This window comes from Camelus dromedarius, chromosome 11 (assembly GCF_036321535.1).
Source record: "Camelus dromedarius isolate mCamDro1 chromosome 11, mCamDro1.pat, whole genome shotgun sequence".
NCBI classification, from domain to species: domain Eukaryota; kingdom Metazoa; phylum Chordata; class Mammalia; order Artiodactyla; family Camelidae; genus Camelus; species Camelus dromedarius.
In genome coordinates this window covers 35,581,983-35,601,721 of record NC_087446.1, presented here as the reverse complement: position 1 = coordinate 35,601,721, position 19,739 = coordinate 35,581,983, and the positions used below count along the sequence as shown (strand labels likewise).

At 37.9% G+C, this 19,739-nt stretch overlaps 1 protein-coding gene across 1 annotated transcript in view; it reads right to left on the bottom strand.

Annotated features, from left to right (window-relative positions):
• Positions 1 to 19,739, bottom strand: part of UTP20 (UTP20 small subunit processome component) — an 85,989-nt gene that overhangs the window by 36,685 nt on the left and 29,565 nt on the right. Inside the window, exons 22-29 of the mRNA XM_031462948.2 lie at positions 18,269 to 18,454; positions 14,812 to 14,902; positions 13,575 to 13,660; positions 12,878 to 13,003; positions 9,788 to 9,954; positions 7,980 to 8,188; positions 2,614 to 2,757; positions 1,916 to 1,995 (exon numbers count right to left, since the gene is read on the bottom strand). Coding sequence (XP_031318808.2) covers positions 1,916 to 1,995; positions 2,614 to 2,757; positions 7,980 to 8,188; positions 9,788 to 9,954; positions 12,878 to 13,003; positions 13,575 to 13,660; positions 14,812 to 14,902; positions 18,269 to 18,454 — 1,089 coding nt within the window. The remainder of the gene's footprint in view (positions 1 to 1,915; positions 1,996 to 2,613; positions 2,758 to 7,979; positions 8,189 to 9,787; positions 9,955 to 12,877; positions 13,004 to 13,574; positions 13,661 to 14,811; positions 14,903 to 18,268; positions 18,455 to 19,739) is intronic.

Here is a 19,739-nt window from a genome sequence, read left to right as displayed (position 1 = left end):
TCTGGAATGTGAAAAAAAAAAAGTACTACAATATGGGAATCAGGAGTACAGACCAAACAAACATTTGCTGTGTTAGAATACGCAACACTCAGAGACTGGGATCATCTGTCAAGGGAGGGGGATGAATTCATCGCCAGTAGTGAAAGACTCACACAACAGATATCCTAAAAGGGTAGAGAACACAAAGGCTTTCCAGCAATGGGCAAGCTAGCAATTGTTTTACAGCCAGAGAGGCAATCCAAGTAATTCGTAGAAAGGCCAAACTCAATAGCTTGGCTTTGCCAATTCATCATTGCTGGAAAAAGAGCTCAAGCACTTTAACATACCTTGTCCTGACAAACTGAAAGAAAAGTTCTAAGAGGTTATATTCACGCATCTTTGTTCAACAGATACTGGGGATAGTAATGGGCAGGCACCAAGCAAGGTACTTTACATATTATCATCTCCATTGTCAATGAGGGAGAAACTGCAGAAGAGAATGCAGTGGCATCCAATGACATGGATCTGTACTTGAGTAAGGACCCGACTAATATAAAACTGAGCCACTGTTACAAAGGATGAAGGACTTTGGATGAGAGTTCTTCATGGCTTATTTGGATAACAATGGCACTACTGTAAAACATTTCTCAAGTATGCCTATGAAGTGCTGTTTATAAATGTTCAGTGAGAAAACAAGATACGAAATTGCTTTCTCAAATTGAGAAATAAATGAAAAGAATACTTCTGATTAGTAAAAATAAAACAAGCTTTCCTGAGGAAGATAACATTAAGATACTCGGTTTGTTTTTGAAGACTATTTAATGACACAGGGAAATTCATGACATAATATACACACACACACACAAAATCAAAGGCTAGTTACACTATGATCCCAATTTTGTAAAAACTGATGCCAAGATTTTAACATCATTCAATCAGTAATAAGACATTTTCTTTTATTCTATCTTTCATTCTTCAAATTAGATCAGGGTAAATTTTACATCTATTTCCATCACTGAGATAAACAACATAGGTAAAGTTTCCACACTCTTTAGCGAATATGCATTTGGTCTGTAACACAGCATCTCTGAACCAGCAGTAGATAAGGCTCATACTGTCCTCAAAAGGATGCTAATTTGTGACCATGAGTACTGTATGCATATTTAAGTGGAGTTTTACAAAGGAAACAATGATCTAGAAAAATCCAGAAAGCTTGTGAAATTTTTTATTTTAAGTGGGAATTAGGAAAAAGACATAGATGCTAATTACAAATCAGCTTTTATTTTTAAACAAGCATGCAGAAAATGGTAATATTTAGGTGATGACATAACTACTAGCGTGTTTCACATCTTTTCCCTTTTCCAGGTCAAATCAAACTGCTAACACAATTACTGCACATTGGAAAAATGGACATATCAATTCCAATACAACTAATTTTCAAGTTTTAATAAAACTGTAAAAATAGCAAAAAATGTATACGTTTTGATATAATACATACTCTACAACTTTAATTTATACTAAATTGCAAAATGTTATTTTACCCATTTTTTTTTTTCCTTTTTTATTGTTATAAATAATTCAGACACTCCAAACATGTATCATGAAGAGTCTCTCTTCCCGACTCTGGCCCACTGAACCTCCACATGCTATGGTGACACTGACAGTTTCTCATGTACCCTTCAATATATTTTCTAGTTTATTTTACATTTACACAAATGTATATGCACATATAAAAGCATTTTTCCTGGATCACTCTCTTCCTACGGTTCAGCAACTTGTATTTTTTTTAAACTATGTATTTTGAGATACAACTACCTTGATCTCTTTAAGTACACTAAAAGTAGTTCACTGTATGGAAAGAGCCTAAATTACATCATCAGTTCCCTTGACTAGTTTTCTCTAAATTGGTCTGGAGAAAAAAAGAAAAACATTATACCTTGCATTTCTGCTCCAGATACTAATTAGTTTCAGCAGAGGAGTAGGAGAATACTGACTCTCAGATCCAAGTCTGCTGATCTAGGACACAAAACAAAAATGCAACACAGAATAAAAACAAATACAGAATTGCAGGGGGTAAGAAACAACCACCACCACCACCAAAAAGCAGAGTAAGAAGAGAAATCACACCAGAAGACAAAAGAGCCGAGGGACAGAGATGAACATTTAAAGCACAAACTGAGCAGTAAAAAAAAATCTTTCCTAAAATCAAGTCTCTTTTATAGTCTTAGCTATAACTACACGAGTTATCATCACCAAGTGGGTGACAACCAGAGAAATCAAACAAGGAAATAAGTGACAAAAAAGCCCCGTGTATTTTCCCTCATGCTTGTCAAAGCCCAGAAGAACATTATGTGAGGTGCTACAGAAGTTACGTCACATTTGCTTAAGAGACACAATCACATTCAAATTTGCCTTGAGAATAAATGTCATGGTATTGCAGAAACTAGCTCTTGAATTTTAGGTGGTAGTGGAGGCAAAGAAAAGTGTTCTGAAAGTTCTAGAAACAAAGAAGGGCTTGCTGTGAAAGAAAAGACCAGCATAGGTGTTCGTGTCTGGGTGGAGCGTGTGCCAGCAGAGCAGTAGTAAAGGAAGAATCAGGAGGAGTCCGGGCAGAATGGAGAAATCAAGGTTTACCTGGGGCCAAACTGCACCATGAAACACAGCATCAATTTCTTCTGTTCTGAACTGATAGGACTCCCAATCCAAAAAGATGTCAGTTACCATTTTGATTCCAAGACGTCTTAAATTTTTCAGTGGGTTAATAAACCTTAGCTGTATCTGTAAAATAAAGATCTTCTATTAAAAAAAGTATCATTTTAATCCCTGACTCCTTGGGGAAGCACTCTTGCTCAGATGGCTAAGAATCAAATCGGAAATCCTGCTATTAAGCCTACTGACTCTGGCAGTGATTCACATGGAAACGTCCGCTGAGCAAGTAAGACATACTGCTTTTCTCACTGCACAAAAAGGGAGAGCAGATTCTTAAAAATATCAAATGGTGAGATGCATTCTATGACCATTGCCCAGTAAAATCACACCTGAGTGTCCTTAGTTTGGGAGCAGCTGTTTGGTATTCTACATTGTTTTACTTTTTCCTTCAAGCAATTGTCTCAATTATAAAATTCCGATTTCTTCCCATGAACAGAACACTCTAAAAGACCCTTTTTTTTTGCTATCACAATGCCTTGGATTAGGAAAAAAAAATTATATCTTTATTTCAAATGAAAGCCACTTTTAGTTTTCATGTTTATGTTATTATTACTTTTACCTTTTTTAAGATTAGGAGTTTTCAATTATTCTTGTTAAAATTAGTCTAGGGGACTAAAGAATTTATGGTCTCTCTATATAGTGGAATACTCTGTGCAGTAAAAGAGAATGAAGTGACTGAATTAAGGCATGGGAAGATCTCAAAATATACAGCTCAGAGGAGAGGGGATAGCTCAAATGATAAAGCACATGCTTAGCATGCATGAGGTCCTGGGTTCAATCCCCAGTACCTCTTCCAAAAAATAAATAAGCCTAAATACCTTCCCTGGCCTGGCGGGGAGGGGAGTATACAGCTCAAAGAAAAATACAATTTGGATAAAAATGATTTGTCTTTTTAGAAGCATTAAGGCTGGAGTGGGTGGATATCTGAATTACCAGCAAATTTCTCTTATTAACAGATACTGCTATTTCCACTGGTATCTCCTTCCCTGTGAGTTATAAAATTATAGATTGTGCAATAAATTTGTTTAGATTCAGAGTGAAAAAATACATGGAGCCTCTACCAATGGATCCAATGGCATGGTAGCCATAGTCCTGACTCAGCTGAAAATCTTCCTGAAGGAAAATTTATTACATTATATGAGAGAAATAAAATGCCAATGATATTTGACAGCAGAAGAATTACTCTAAATCTGATATGGAAGATGCAGAATTTCCCCTGGATCTTAAAGGATGAAGAGGTTCAGGCCAGGCAAAAGAGAGAAAAAGGCCTCACAGAGATTTCTCCCAAGCACAGAATGCTGTAAAAATAAAACAGACGGGGAAAGATTCATTCCCTACTTGTTTTTCCACTTGATTAACATACTGTGAGGTCTGGATATGTAAGTGACAACTTATTTTTTACATATGACCTTAATTATTGACATTAACATCTATAAACCACCCTAAAATATATGAAGACCACACAAATGCTCTAACATAATGAATATCAAGTCTTATGGCCAAGCTATCATGAAGAAAACCAATACGGAAGTGACTTGTCCTAAGAACCTGATAATCTGATCAACAGAAGTATTTGAATCTGAAACTGTATGTTTTAAATTCAAGAGAACATGAACAAGGACACCATTAACTAGCTGTGCAAGTCTGAGGAATCATGTTTCTACCATTTACTTCTGGCTAGTTATCTCACTATTCAAGCCACAAAGACAGAGGAAATGACAGGCAAGCACAAGAAGGTGGTACAGCTACAAGCAACTCTGTCCCACTTCAATTCTACTGGCAATAGTTTCGCTGTCAACTGTATCACGTTTGGGGAAAGATGAAATAAAACTATTACTGGTAATTTGAAAAAGCATGGTACCATGAGCCCCTGGAGCAATAAGAAACTAACCTTGGCAAACATGACATCGAATCAGACCCCATCTCCCTTCCCCTATTCCCATCAGCCCCCTCCCATCAAGGACGACCTGCATGTTCTAGTCTCTTTGGTAACTGCAGTGCCTGGTCCACTCAGTAATTGTTGAATAAACTGGAGAAAAAGCCTGAAAATGAGCAACTGCAGACTTTACTTCCCAGAGGAACAGTCAATACGATTGAGTTTATGGACATTTACAAGTTACTTCATTGCTAAATGTACCAAAAAACAAAAACAAAAACCCCCAAACCCAAGCCCAAACAATCCTCAAGAACTCACAATACATATATTTCAATGTCAGCCAATGCCCCGGAGGAGCTGAAAGACACAAAAAAGTAAATGTGTAACTTAGCTCAACCACACAAATGTAGAACTTTAACTCACTTGAGTAATACTACTGTGCAATAATTCATTACAGCACCTCAAGGAATTCCATGGACTTGTCTAAGAAGTTTAAAAAAGAAAAAAAAAAAGGAGAGAAAAGAAAAGAAAGCTCCTATCTGTGAAGAAGGCTAGCACCTCACTAACTAATGAAGCGTGAAATTGCATAAATGATCCCTTGGGTTACCGACTGTTGACCCAGGAATAAGGCTGCATTACTGAGTAACTTCTAAGTTAACTGGAAAGGTGGGAAGTCAGAGGACTTAACAGAGGGTTTATAAAACCTCTAACCTTTCATGATTTAACACACCCACATATAGGTAGTCACAATCACTAACTATAAGGCAAAAACTAAAATTCTCACATAATTCTTTCTATGGTCCTGAAATGTTATGTTCTCACATAACAGAGAAAAAATTTTCTAAGACCCCCCCCCCCTTGTCAGCTTCCACTCCTGGTCCCCCCATAGCCTCTTTTCCACAAAGCAAAGTGATATTTTTTGACCCCCACCTTACACGATTCTTCCTGCTCCTTGTGCTCAAGCCACCTTGGCCTTCTGTCTCTTCTTAGGATGTGTCAAGGTTGTTCTGCCTGAGGGACTTTATGCTGCTAGTCATTTTCTCTGTCTGGAATGTTCTTCCAATGGCGGGACAGGTGTATGTCCAAATATTACCTCTTTAGAGAGGACTCTGAACACCCTAGTAAAAGCAGCAGCCGTCTACCTCCAGTTTGGTCGCTTCCCACCGCGTCCCTTCATTCTGTTTCAATTCTTTACAATGTCATGTCTCTCTTTAACACGCTCATGCTTTCCTCTATTTCTGTGTCTATATGGAGCATATTTCTGATGGCTGTTTTAATATCCTTGTCTCCTTCTGTATCGTTTCTGGGTCTGCTTCTAACCACTGGTTTTTCTCCTTATTCTGGGCACAATCTTCCTGTTTCTTTGCAAGCCAGGCATTACCTCACTGGCTGTCAAACACTGTGAATTCCAGTTTCATTTAAATCATCTAAAAGTTTTGAGCTTTGTTCTGGGATGCAGTTAATTTCCTTAGAAAAAGTTTGACCTTTTTAAGCTCTGTTAGGTGGTGTCACGGCAGCCTTTATTCCTGGGCAAATCTGGCTCCAATATTGAGACAACCCCCTCCCAAGGACTCTTCCTGATGCCCCAGGTCTTACGAGGTTTCTGCTCTGGCTGTTGGCAGCATGAGTTGCTCCCAGCCCTGTGTTAGTCAGAGGACTGTTCTGCCTGCTCCTTTTTGGTGGCTTTGCCACTTCTAGTCAAGGTGCAGTAACAGGGACCAGACTTAGCTTTCCCTCTCAAGACACTAAAAATCAAACAGAATAAATGGAACAATGATTTCTAGACACTGGACAGCAGGCAGCAGAGGAAAGCAACCCCAGAGAGAGAGAAACACATGAGGGGAGCCTACACATTCCCCAGCTTCTTGCCTGGAGTTTCAAGCCCTGTTGTGGGAAGGAAGAGCCCAGGCAGAGTCCAACAATCTTCCTAAAAGGAGGAGACAGAGTTGTGCGACTTGGGGAGGTCAAGGTGGCTAGAATTCACAGGGCAGAGCACTGGAGAGGAGAGAGCACCACAGAGAATGAATTTCAGAGAACTGCAGAGGGACTCCTGAATTTATTTTCCTCTTAGAACTTACCACCTGACATTTTTCTAATTATTTATGCACTTACTTATAATTTTCTCCCCAAGATACTGAGTCCTTACTGTCTCGTTCTCCTACAACAATGTCTGACAGATAGTGGGTGTGAAATAAGTTTTACTGAATAATTAAAGGGGCAGGAACTTTTGTTTGCTTTGTTGGCTGTTTCACCCTAGTGCTTAGTACAGTGCCTGACACACAGTAAGGGCTCAATAAGGGCTCAATTATTTGCTGAAGGAATGAATGAAAGGATGAGGAAGACAAAATGGTGCCTACAGAAATGGCAGCTGTATTCTAACTCTCTGGATCTTGGTAATCAGAGAATATGATTTCATTACAAAAGTAGGTTTACACCCATGTGTAGCCTGAAGAAGCAGCATGAAACTTTGGCTGTCAATTTTTAGTCCTGACTATATTTGAGGGGCAGTTTACCAGGCATATTCATAAATCAAATGCAAGGAATTTGAGGCTAATTAAAACTATTTGTCATTCACTGAGAATCAACAGCAGAAATCTGAGTATAGATCTTTAAGCCCCATTTCCTCCAAGAAGCCTCCATCCGTAAAAACTTTAAATTTCTCCAGACTCCAAAGAAGTACACTTATGTCCATATCCATGTTTCAACAGAACATGAATATACTGTCTTGTTTATAATTCAGAAAAGATCTCCTTATGAAGCCGCTTGGCAGTTAGCTAGCTGGCTTGTCTTGCCCGATCTCGCTCCTTATCTTTATTTAAAACACTGCACTTACACTAGGCAAGATTTACCTTTAAAAGAGTTCTGGGCAATTCTGTCTCAAGAAAACAAGGATGATGCTAACAATGATCTATTCATTCTCCAACCATTCTGAATAAATGAGAGTTAGAAGGTGTCCTACACTTTTTTAGGCTCTTGAAATTAAAATCTAAGAAACATCAGGTCAGCTCTCCCTGACTTTGGTTTCTGAGACGTATACAGAACTAACTGCTTCCTTAATAGTTCACCTCCTTTTTAAATATACACTTGACATAATCTGCATTTTCTGGATATTTATAGCAGTGAAGATTCTCAGTATAGGAAAGACCATTTTAAAGATGCTTCACATAAGAAAGATTTTTTTCTTTTTGTTTATTTTTTTGGGGGGGTAATTAGGTTTATTTGCTTTTTTTTAATTTGACTGGAGGTGCTGGGGATCGAACCCATGACCTCGTGCATCTACCACTGAGCTATACCCTCCCCCAAGAAAGATTTAACCTAAAAGGATGTTAGATATTCAGGCCCCAACCAACTTTCCAAGTAAAGTACAGACCTGTATTAGCCCAAGAAGAAAGCGTCTCAAGTGAACCTCACTCACCTTTTCTCGTTGATCAAGGATGTGTGATACAGTTGCGGTCATGCAGAGCAATATCTGCAAAATCTTTGGTAAGTAAGCACTGATCAGATGACTAATGTTCTTCAGTACTATCTCAAGGCTATTTAAGATACCATGCTGACGACCTAAAGGAAGAACTTTAGACAAATCCAAATCTTCTACTGCTTGGATGACTGCAGAATGGCATTCGCCTAGTGAAACAGAGGAACAGAGGAATCATGTGAAGGGAAATATTAGTTTGTTAATATTTATAATTATAGCTTACTTTCAGTCTCCCTCAATAAATCAGTATTTTCTATTGCTATAATAATTTATAGATGATAATGTACTTTACTTATTTTTTTTCATTTTGATTCTTACCAAATATTCAAGAGCTAGATATGGCAGGTTTTACTATTATCACTTTACAGAAGAAGAAACTGAGGAATAAAGGAGAGTAAGACACTTATGACAGAACTAAGACTCTAAGCCCAATTCTCATCCTATTTATACTGCTCCTCCATTTTACTCTATCAATTTTCCATACATTTTCTCCCTCTCTGCTTTCACGGACTATGCTAACTTCGGCAGTTTCCAAAAAAAATGTCTTGCTGCATTATAAGCTCCTTTAAGGTGGAGAATTAAATGTTTTATTTCTCTTGCAGCCCCTGGTAAATAAACAAAACAATAGTCCTTTATAAATAAGGTACCATACTGATGTCATAATTTACTTAAAAGATTTGAATTGTTATTGCTTGAGCTTTATTTGCTTCAAACCAACTGCTATGAGACATGAGCTTAGTGATTCATACACCTAAATGTTCCATCCATGAGAGTATCATTTATAGCTACCTTCTTACAATAGTGCCTAGGACACTGAACAAAAACTTTTTTATTTATTACTGCCAACTTCCTTCAAAGGGCACTATTACACTGAATGAAAATCTTTTTAACAGCTGTCCCTATTATCAGGAAAAAAAAAAAAAGTAACACATTACCCTACAGATAAATATCTATGTTTGCCTGAAGATTAAAGCAGAGGTACCATAGTCAGGAAGACATGGGTTCAAATCCCAGCTTTACCATAGGCAAAATACCTCTCTCTCTAAGCCTCAGTTTCCTTACATGTAAAATGGGGACAATCAAGTAATGAAATCTAATGTGGTGAAGAATCAGCTGAGCTGTGTGTAAAAGTGCTTGTCATAATGTCTGGCATGAAGTAAGCATTCCATAAATGTTAGCCATTATTATTATTATTAATCAGCAACATCGCATACTGGAGAACATAACACAGAGCATTACAGCTCATTGTATATACTTACTAAGCTACTCTGTTTAGACCATGAGGTGGAGAGCAGAAATTATAAATACTCACTTTTCTATTTTCAACAGAGTGTGGCATAGGAGGTATTCAACAAACCATTACTCAATAGATGAATGACTCAGTGAATGAATACATGCCAAAAAATTAAGATTAATTTTGTAGCATGCTTGAAGTTTCTAAGGAGAAACCCATTCATTGTGTAGATAAGTATCATTTTTCAAATGACCTAAATGTGTAACAACAACAAATACACCTCTTCTAATCAGGGGCTTAGAAACACATGGATGATAATCCCCAGGATCACCTGGGAGTGCCACCTAATTCAATCAAAGTTTAAAATGAATTACATGTCAGCCAAAAAAACCACCATTGAGACTGGGAGGAGCAATCTCATTAGAAAGATGCCCAAGAGCGTGGGAAACAGCACAAGACATCAGAAGTCGAAGCAGACAACACGCATCCAGACTGGCAGGTCGTTGATAGCTACCATTCTTGAAGTGCTTCACGGGTTCAAACAGCAGGTCTAAGAATATCTGGATCTCCTCGGGTTGGGTCCCAGCGAGAAACCTCAGAACAATGGCCATGCGGGTGCCGGAAGCAGATTTCCCCTGAGTTTTACTGCCAGTCTTATTCTTCATTCGGCCATACAAAATTCTAAAAAGGCCAAAGAACATTTTTTGTTTGCATGTTAATCCTAAAATATTAGTTTTTTCATTTTCCTAAATGGCTAGAATAGCAACACAACAGATTTAAATGGACGCATTCTACAACAGGGAAGAATAAAAACAGAAATTAGATATTTAATATAGAAATGAAAAAATAACAAAAACAAGGCTAAGGGAAGCAGGAAGAAGGAAATAATAAAGACAACAGCCAGAAGGTGGTTCTTTGGAGAAGGAAAAAAGCAGTAAAATGGGCAAGCCAAAGATGAGTCTAATCAAGCAAAAACGAAAACAAGAATATACAGATTAAAAAGAAATAAGAGAGTATAACTATAAGTAAGATAAGGAAACTGGAAAGACTTCAGTTAAATGGGTAATTTTCTGGAGAAAGCACACATATAAATAAACAAAAGGAACTTAAGAAGAAAATCTGAATAGACCAGTAACCATGAGTAAACTTGGAGCTCACATGGTTTTACAGATGAATTTTTAAAGCATTCAAGGAAAAACAGTTCCCATATATAAAGTTGCACAGCAGAGAAGAAGGAAACAGTTTCTTTTCATTTATGAAGGTGGTATAATTGTGTATTGAGATCAATTAAGGAACAAAAAATAAACTATATATCAATCTTGCCTGAAAATGTAAAACACATTTCTTGCAAATCAAAACCACAATGAGGTATCACCTCACACCAGTCAGGATGGCACTCATTCAAAAGTCCACGAACGATAAATGCTCAAGAGGGTGTGGAGAAAAGGGAACCCTCCTACACTGCTCGTGGGAATGTTTGGTGCAGCCATTGTGGAGGACAGTATGGAGATTCCTTAATATTTTAATCACATCACCCAAATCTGGGTGACAGTTGTGTTTCCTTAGGGGCTCCATCACCGAGATATGGGTGACACTTTCCTTCATCCAATTACGCAGAATTTATTCTGAATTTATTTCATGCAGAATAATGGCATTCTAAGAAGAAATAAAACTGTAAAGAGGTTGAAAATTGAAAATAAGGAATTACTTTTAAAAACAATTCCATTTATACCGGAAAAACAAACAGATTAATTACAAGCACATATATTGTTAGTGTGTCACAGTGCGAATTGTGAATTTGGGCCCTGGAGGAAATGCAACCAATCCACAGTGGACAATTAATGTGTTAAAAAACTAAAAACAGAGCTATCATATGATCCCAGCAATCCTACTCCTGAGCATGTATCTGGAGTAAACTGTAACTCAAAAAGATACATGCACCCCAATGTTTATAGCAGCACTATTTATAATAGCCGAGACATGAAAACAACCTAAATGTCCATCAACAGACAACTAGTTTAAGAAGACATGATATATATATATATATAAAATGAAATAGAATATTACTCAGTCATAAGAATGAAATAATGCCATTGGCAGCAACATAGATTAACCTATAGATTATTATACTAAGTGATGTAAGTCAGACAAAGACAAATATTACATGATATCACTTACATGTGGACTCTAAAAAGTAATACAAATGAATCTATATACAAAACAGAAACAAATTCACAGAGATAGAAAACAAACTTATGGTTACCAAAAGGGACGGAGGGTGCAGAGGGGCAAATTAGGAGGATGGGATTAACAAATTACTCTATGTAAAATAGATACTCAACGAGGATTTACTGTACAGCACAGGGGAACTATATTCACTATCTTGTAATGATCTATAATGGAAAATAATCTGAAAAAATACATATAACCGAATTACTTTCCTGGCATACAGAATAATAAAAAGACAAGTACTCAAGGCACAAGATTCTTCAAGGACATTGAGTGAAACTAGCTTTACTTTCTTTTTTTTAAACTCCAGGTGTGTGGCAATGAGGAATGAGTAGTACAATTTGGAGCCGCTGTCCTGATTCATGCTAAGGCACCTGGAGTTCTACCCACCATTGCCTTTGCTTGGTCAGTAAAAATGTTAGCAAAGTAAAAAAAAGGTAACGTCCTAGCATTATGAAAAAAGTTTTAACCATCTCCAGGACAGTCCCCGCCAAGAAGGAGCAATCTACACTTTAAGAACGATTGTTCTAGAAACATTCCTGTTAAATCCAGTAGCAAGATAAGGATAACCACAATCACTATCACCACAGTTAATTCTTCTAGGTTATATAGGGAATACACAGATTAAAAAAAGAAAAAAGGGGGTTTAATATAAAAGAGAAGAAAATTCATTTGACCACTATTTACTAAGAGCCATGGAGTCTGCCTTTTAACAGGGGAGAGAAACAGTAAGAAAAGAGGGTATGATGGATGATGAAGTACTGTGAAGAAAGATAAAGCGAGGTCAGGGACCAGAGGGTGATTAGGGAGTAGGCGAGATTCTTACAGAAAGAAGACAAGGAAGGCATCTCTGATAATATAACATTTGAGACGAGACTGAGTGAAGAGAAGAGTTAGCTGTCATGTGCTCCCAGCAAGGGAAGACCAAGTCCAAAGACTGGTGTGGGCTCTGAGTGGGTGGATGGAAGAGATGTGGTTAGAGAGGTAGGTCTGGGCTAGGTCATACCAGGCCCTATGCTCCCCTCAGTAAAACGGGATCTCAAGGGGCTTTAAACAGAGAACAAACAACCTGTCTGATGATCTTTACTTATTGTCTCTCCACAGTGTAAGCTTTAGAGAAACACTAAATTTAATTTTAACAGTATTATTAAAGTAACAGAATAGCAAGATGGTCCCTCATGTTAGGGACAAAATATTCTCAAATAAGTCTCTGTTAACAATTTGGCTTCCTTGAAAGGTCTGATTAAAAATAAAGAAACAAACAAAATTCAAAAAGAAATATTCCATTACAACTGCTGAAAGAATCATGATACTATACCAACAACTGTTTTTGTGATCAACTTTTAAAAAATCAATTTTGAAAGAGTATAATTACCTCATCAGAATAGGAAACAGATCCACTCGGTGGGCTGTTTTCACTACTGTATTATCTTCAGAAATGCTAAAATGCACTATCTCTTCCTTAAAGCTTCTGTCTTCAAGCAATCTTTGTAAGTTTTCCCTTTAAAAAAAGAATACAGCACAAATCATCGCTTAATAATCAATAATACTGTTTTTAAAATGTAATAAGTAGAGTAATACATATAAGTGAAATAAGTATTAGGAATAGTTTATATTGTGGCTGACAGCCACAAAGTAAAGTCTTCACACAAATACCTTCCAAAATGACAGGTTTTCAAATTTTAAAAGGTAGAAGAGATTATAAGGAATTAGTCAATAACTCAGCTGTTTAAAAAAGCATAATATAAAAGCTTTCTTCAGTTCTTGATGCGTGATTATGATTGTCTAAGTCATTACCAAGATTTTATGACATTATATGAGCAAGATGAAACAATGTAATCTCAACACATACTTTTCAACTAATATTCTCTTGCCTACCTTATTATCTATGGAGAAGCACTCTTAACAAATACACTTCCAGTTTCCATTTCTTATCTGAATATAGAATTATGATTACCTTAAAAAAGAGGGAAATTTCCTGGGCCTTTACAAAATTACTTTAGAAGAGGCGTCTGGTAGAAAGATAAAAATCAGCCCCCTAAAGAGCATTTCTTTAGCTTCAAATCACTTACCTGTAAGGGAGGATATGTGGATGTTTATATGTCATTATGCAATCCAGGGTTATTTTTTGCACCATTTGATCTTGGTGGAGCAATAACTAGGAATTATATATTACAGAATAAATTAATGAAGTCATATATATACACATTATGGGACTGTAATTTACTTGTATTAATTTGCTAAATTAAAATTCTGAGAATCTACATTTTTAGACATGGGTTAAAGATGATTCCTGACAACAGCTTTACATTTTCCTGGAGGTAGAAGAGGAATAGAATATATTGCAAAGAAGGAAAAAGGGAAACAAAACTCTGACAGCTATCTCCCACATGCCAGACTCTCGGGTCTATCAGTCTTTTGGCTGAGGCCAATTTCCTACATGAATTGAGGTTACACTAACTGAGTTAGTCCTGCGAAGGTAACAGCAGTCAGTAAGATGCCAGGAGAGAAGATTCGCCTCTGAGGTCTCTCTGATCAGTCAATTCAAAATTTTGCTTCCTGTCAACCAACAACTGAGAGTTTATTACTCTGGCTTTATAAACAACTTATATCCGAATTATGGGTAAAACAAGGATAAATTCTGCTGAAATAGCACGTTTCATCCAAACATCCAAATGAACAAAGAAAATTTCATTTTCCCAGAAGACTTAGAACGACATCCAGTGCTTCCTCTGCTTCTGACATTAATTCTTTTCTGCAGCCTCTTCTGGAATTCAAGGTCATATACTGTGACTGCAACAAACTATCATTCCATTTGTTTTCATTCAATCCTGCAGATCCTGAAATCCTAGTGCTCCATAAGGCTAACCTGCCTAGCAGTGAAACGTGGCTGGCTTCTCTTGTCACAACCCCCTACTCCCTTCTCACAGCTAATTCTCATGAGACAACAAATGCTTTGCTATACTCACTGTTAATACAGCCAACAACTTTAGTCAGCCAAAATTTCTTAAACATCAACTACATTAATACTGTCTAAAACTGTTTCTCAAGACACAGAAAATATCTATTAATTTAAAAAAATTATACTTAATATGTAGGGGGACAGTGTAGCTCAATGGTAGACTGTGTGTTTGGCATGCACGAGGTCCTGGGTTCAATTCCCGGTACCGCCATTAAAAAAAAAATAAAGAAAATGTAGACATGAGCCCTATTCAACAATTACTTGAAAACCTATAAGTTATTTGGGCAAAGAAAATGGTAGAGAAAAGTTCACAAATAACTGTAGTGGCAAGAATATTTTTTACTTACCTGAAGATATAACTCATATAGTTTGGATTCCAGATATAAGGCTCGAGGATTCGAAAACTTAGAGAAAACTTGCAGATGAGCAATTAATTGCCTAAAAAACAAAAATTAAAAAAAAAAGGAGAGGAAACAGAGGAAAAAAAACAGAATTAAATAGTCATTATTTTCTTAAGAGGATAGTTAGCACCCACCCATGTTAGTCTCTCTGACAAGCAGTCCGAACACGTTGACTATAGTTTCACTGTTAATTATACAGAAAAGTTTTAATTATTTGCATTTGGGAAATTATTCTTCAGAAATTCCAAATTTCAGGCAGGCCTTCCCCTGAAATTCAGGCTCCCCACCAAAGAAAGTCATTCAGCATGTGTTTAGCATGGTTTAAATTAAACCCAATGTAAAAAGAAAGTAATCCAAACAGTATTGCATTTCAAAGGTGAACATGAATGATTTATCTAGTTTCCCTGCAGTAGACAGGAAGGTGGGAAAACAGGTGCCTCCTCACTTCCATGTTACATAAAAACCAATGTTAGGCAACAGAGGTCCGAGTTTGGGTAACCATGGCTCTTGCCTACCAGGCAGGAGGGAAAAAAGGCAATGTGAATTAAGTGGTCAAAAGTTCAATGGGAAGGTGGGGCTGCCTCCAAGTAAATAATATCATCTACTAAAACAGGGTGAGACAAGAGCTTCCACTGCATTTACATGTGCGACCTCCTACTCCATAGATTCTGTAAGGCTTCAAAAATACTTGAGAAAAAACTGTTTTATCATTATAATTTAAAATATGTACTAGGACTTTAAAGAAAGAACCTGAATGAATAAATTGTTAAGATTTGGAGAGGTTTCATTTGTCTATTTCAAGAACAGAAGCAGGGAGAAGTGAAGAGAGGTGGAAACTGAGGTGCACGTGTGGTTCTGCCACTCTGAGCTGTGTGACTGTGGGGAAAGTCACTGAATGTCTCAGAGGCTCGGGTTCTTCATCTCGACAAAGACAAGACCTCCCAGACTTTCTGCAAGGATTAAGTAGAAGAACACATGTTGTGGTGCTTCAGCTCCTAGGAGTTTAGCAAACAACACGTTTCTCTGTTCTTAGGCAAAAGAAAGCAAAACTGTGAAAGTCTTACCAGTTAATACAGAGGAAAACAGCTGGAAATTATGGCCTCTTTAGATACTGCACGGAAACGGGTAAGGGAAACTCTACTGTTTATATTTAGCTTAAATGCCTGTGATGATCAGTCCTTCAACTTACGTTATACTACCCCGTCATGTAATAAAACACAAATCTAGGTGCTGTGATGAAAAGACTTCATACATGTTGTTAACAACGACAATCAGCGGACTTTAAATAAAGTGGATTACCCTCGATAAAGTGGATGGGCCTCACCCAGTCAACTGAAAGCTGTAAGAGAAAACCTGATGTTTCCCAAAGAAGGAATTCTGCCCCAGGACTGTCACACTGAGATCATCCTCTACAAATTTCATTCAAGACGACACCATCAAATCCTGCCTGAGTTCCCAGCTTGTTCTACAAATTCTGGACTTGCTGGCTCCTATAATTACATAAGCCAATTCCTTAAAATAAATCTCTTTGTGCATACAAACACACATATATGCATATATACACACTATCTATATCTCCATTCTGTTGGTTCTGTTTCTCTGGAAAGCCCTGACTGATAAAATGCCCCTGTAATTACTTATCACTCAGCCCTTGCAGTTTTACAAACATATTTGTAAAATATTCTATTAAAACATACACTCCATCTCTCAAAATTTATTATGTATTTTTCATGCCATGTAGCCTCCAGGAGACAAAGAGAACAGGAGCTAATTTACACGTTCTCATTAAATACTTGCCAGGAGTGTGTTCCACGGATTATAAGACTGGACTGTGGATATACTGAGATGGCCCCGAGAATGTGATTATCCATTTACGTACATCTTCAATGAGGATGTTTGCTAGCAATATCCTAGGTTTCGCTACTGGGGGCAGAAAAATGAATTAAGGCATGTAATTTAGCCTTAAAGAGTTTCTGATTTACAAGACCTATAAAAAAAATTAACTAATAGCCAAGGCACGGAGCAGCACCTGATTAGATGAGCAGCTGTTACGAAGGTGTGAAGCTGGGTAAGGTGACTCAGTGAAAAGACAGGAAGAGCTTCAGCGAAGCAGCAGCACGGGAACTGGGCCTTCAAGTGTGACTAGAATTTCATTTGGCGGCAATGAGGCACAAGCACTGCAGAAAAGGGGAAGGACTCAGCAGAGGTCCAGGGCTGAGAGTGAAGAGGTATGAATGCATGAACAGCTTAGTCATTCATTTGACAAACATGAGGACGAACCTTTGGCCAGCCGTTACATGGAAGGATATGAAGATGAAAACAGCCATCTTTGTCTTAGAGGAAGTAGGAGGGGACAGAAGGCTCAGAGCTGGGAGCAGGTGGGGGCAGAGAAGGAACTAGTTTCGTGATTATTTCCATTCACTGGTGAGCCCTTCCATGCCCTACCTACCTGGAACACTTCCATCTTTCAGCTTCAGAGGTGCCCTCCCCTTTGTAAAGGTCTTCCCTTTGTGCTGGAATTAAGTTTTTTTTTTTTTTTTTTTTTTTTTTTTTACTGTGCTCCTGTAACTCCTTTAGAAATATTTCTCCTGCAAAAATATTTCACCAGGCATTAGGCTGTGCTTCCTGCATTGCACAGGCTACATACCGTTCATCTTTGTAGCACTTAGCAAAAGGCACTCAACAAGGGTGCTGAAGAGATGAACTAATAAACAGCTCCTGGGAAAGACTCAATAAACTGGCATATCAGATTGAGATGGAAAAGTGTTAAAATAACACAGCAGCACCAATCCAGTGGATCTCTGAAACCCCAATTCAGACAATCTTCCAGTAAGCTGGAGTAACTTCTGAAAGCATAGGGACTTCTTTTTCTAAGGTTTCTAACAATTTCAGTAAAAGAATAATTCAGAGAATCAGAGAATGTCACAGCATGAAAAAGTAAGCAACTAAATAAAAGTAATCAGAAGGAGACAAGTCAAAAGGCAAAGTTAAAAGTGCTGAAATGCTTATTTGTAAGAGAAAAGATGTTCCATTATGTGTTCCCCTGGCGCACAAACACAATGCCCCGGTGCTCTACAAGTCAATGATGAAGGTCGAAGGCGTTTAACTGCTCCAGGCCCCGGTGCTCTTTTCTATAAAAAGGAGCTACGATTAGATGGCTCCAAAGTCCCCCAACTCTAACATTCTGTGACTAAACAAGAAAAAATAAATAGTAAGCAAGCAAACAAAAAACTCACAGCACTGATAGCTTTCTTTGGGCTGTAAAAGACAATCCCAGGAAGATGCAGCACTTTGGGAAATAATTACCTGAGTAACGCATCTCGTCCAAAGCTATTTCATAGGAGGCCACAAGAGATCTCTCCCCACTCCTCCTAGATCCCTGGCTCTGTGACCCTGAACTTACTTTGCCGCAGCTCTTCTTGTCTTTTTCTTCTGGGACGGTTCATCTTGGGGCACCAGCTCTTCCTCCAGCTCTACATCGTCTCTGGCAGCAGGTTCCTCTTCCATCTCCTCCGCCGCCAGCCCTTTGCTCTTTCTTCGCAGATCCTGGGTTGGTGCAACTTGCAGATCTGCTGGGTAATACTCATTGCTATGGTGGAAAGAGAGTGATATGGGACAGAAAAGGCTAACTGAACTAACTGTTTATGACAGGTGTATGTCCGCTGTTCACGGAATCACACACTGAAGAGACACCAGAGGCTCCTTAGTCAAGCACCTTGTCCGACATTTACGTTCAGCCCCTCCTAAGTACCTTGCTTGAGAAGTCAATCCCTAACTACAGAAGACAGCCCATTCTATTGTTACACAGTTGAAAATAGCTGAAATGTCTACTTTGGACCAGGCTGAAATCAGCCTCCCTGTCTCTGGATCCACAACTTGGGGAGGAGGGCATGGGGGTGGATTACATAAAGTACAGCATTAAGACCATGCTTGATGTGTACAGCATGTGACTTGCCACCAGATGCACTCCACTTTGCTGAAGTCCCTTCAAAACTACAGTGCCACAATGAAATTCAGTCCTCCATGTATGGCTTGGTCAGACACACGGAACTATCAATTCTATTGCTTTCTTGGGGGAAGTCACAACATGACAACTCAAACTGAAGCTCTAGGCAATGACAATCAGTAAAGCTTTATGTTTTGACTCCTCTAAACAGCTTGTACATACAGTTCATATTCACATTTGTTATTACTGAATTTCCATCCTTCTAATTTGTTGTAGGTAACTAACATTATCTTGAAGGCTATCATTCAGTGCATTAGTTTTGTGTCACTTTGGTTCATTCATTCACTATTTCGTTGCCTGTTTTGTGCATGGCACTGGGCTATAGATGTAAGGAAACTGATCAAATAGACTTTAAAGTCCTCACTCAAAAATATACTGATACAAGAACATGTTTGAGGATAGCATCCTATCAACACATCTGGAAGAAACTCCAGGTTAATACACTACACTGCAACTAGAGGGCTGAAACACTACTGTACTGTTCAGTGCTACAATCTCACCTAGTAGGATCTATAAATAAAAATGGATGAATGAAAAAAAAATGGATGAATGAATGACATGAGCAAAGTTGCTCTGTCCTTTACAAACTGTACCACCACCTACTTAAAAATATCTCAACCCTCGATTAACCACAAGACATATTTTAAACCTTTACCTCCATGCACAACATGTTCACTCATTCATTTATTAGATGAGATAATTCATACAGAGCACATGAGTGTCTAGCATACAGCAAATACTCATTAAATGTCACCTATCATTGGGATATTGTTGCTATTGTTATTCATTCTTACTTCTGGCTTGGTTCTTCTCAGAGGAAGTTTACAAGGAATTCGCAATTAGTTCTCACATCAAATTACTTGAAACA